This window comes from Mandrillus leucophaeus, unplaced genomic scaffold (genome assembly GCF_000951045.1).
Source record: "Mandrillus leucophaeus isolate KB7577 unplaced genomic scaffold, Mleu.le_1.0 Scaffold1217, whole genome shotgun sequence".
NCBI lineage: Eukaryota > Metazoa > Chordata > Mammalia > Primates > Cercopithecidae > Mandrillus > Mandrillus leucophaeus.
In genome coordinates this window covers 22,736-23,767 of record NW_012100510.1, presented here as the reverse complement: position 1 = coordinate 23,767, position 1,032 = coordinate 22,736, and the positions used below count along the sequence as shown (strand labels likewise).

General features: G+C 57.1%; 1 protein-coding gene across 1 annotated transcript in view; it reads left to right on the top strand.

Annotated features, from left to right (window-relative positions):
- RGL3 (ral guanine nucleotide dissociation stimulator-like 3) overlaps positions 1–1,032 on the top strand; it is a 32,588-nt gene that overhangs the window by 28,508 nt on the left and 3,048 nt on the right. Inside the window, exons 14-15 of the mRNA XM_011971374.1 lie at positions 144–290; positions 377–491. Of these exons, the coding sequence (XP_011826764.1) occupies positions 144–290; positions 377–491 (262 nt within the window). The remainder of the gene's footprint in view (positions 1–143; positions 291–376; positions 492–1,032) is intronic.

The following is a 1,032-nucleotide window of genomic DNA, read 5'->3' as shown; positions in this document are numbered from 1 at the left end:
CACTGCACCCAGCCAATGTTTTCTTGAGATTTTCAATGTGGGGTTATTGAATACACCAGTGGTGGCTGAGAAGTTCATGCTTTCCTAGCCCTCGGCATCTGCAGATGAGCCAAGTTGTAGCCTCCATCCCTTACTGCCTGCAGCTGCCCCTGAGCCCAGACCTGCCCAGACCCGGCCCTTTGCCTCTGGGCAGCCCTCGAATCCCCCTCCCGGCGCAGCAGAGCTCGGAGGCCCGCGTCATCCGCATCAGCATCGACAATGACCACGGGAACCTGTATCGAAGCATCTTGGTGAGGGGCTGGGCTGGGGGTCTGCTAGGGGCTGCCCTGCCCTTGGGGCCGGGGCCCTCGCCTCACCTCCCGCCCCTCTCTTCCAGCTGACCAGTCAGGACAAAGCCCCCAGCGTGGTCCAGCGAGCCTTGCAGAAGCACAATGTACCCCAGCCCTGGGCCCGTGATTATCAGCTCTTTCAAGTCCTTCCTGGGGACAGGGGTGAGCAGGGATGGCTTGGAGCTCAGGATGGGGGGCAGCAGGGAGGGGAGCAGACTGACCAGGCTCAAGGATGGAGCCCAAGGTTACCTGGGTTCACAGGGCTGTGAGGTGGTTCAGGCAGAGAGTAGGGGTAAGATAATCAGAGTGGGGGTAAGAGGACATAAAACATCTGTACCCCAATGATGTAAGGTCATGAGGTTGTCTAGGCTCAGTGTGAGAGAGAGGCACCAAAGGTCATCTTCCTAGAATTTAAAAGACAGTAAGATTGTCCAGGGTCCGGCCAGGCGCGGTGGCTCATGTCTGTAATCCCAGCACTTTGGAAGGTCAAGCTGGGCGGATCACTTGAGGTCTGGAGTTTGAGACCAGCGTGACGAACGTGGTGAAACCCTGTCTCCAAGAAACATACAAAAATTAGTCGGGTGTAGTGGCACACTCCTGTAATCCTAGCTACTCGGGAGGTTGAGGCAGGAGAATAATTGCTTGAACCTGCAAGGCGGAGGTTGCAGTGAGCCGAGATCATAGCACTGCACTTCAGCCTGGG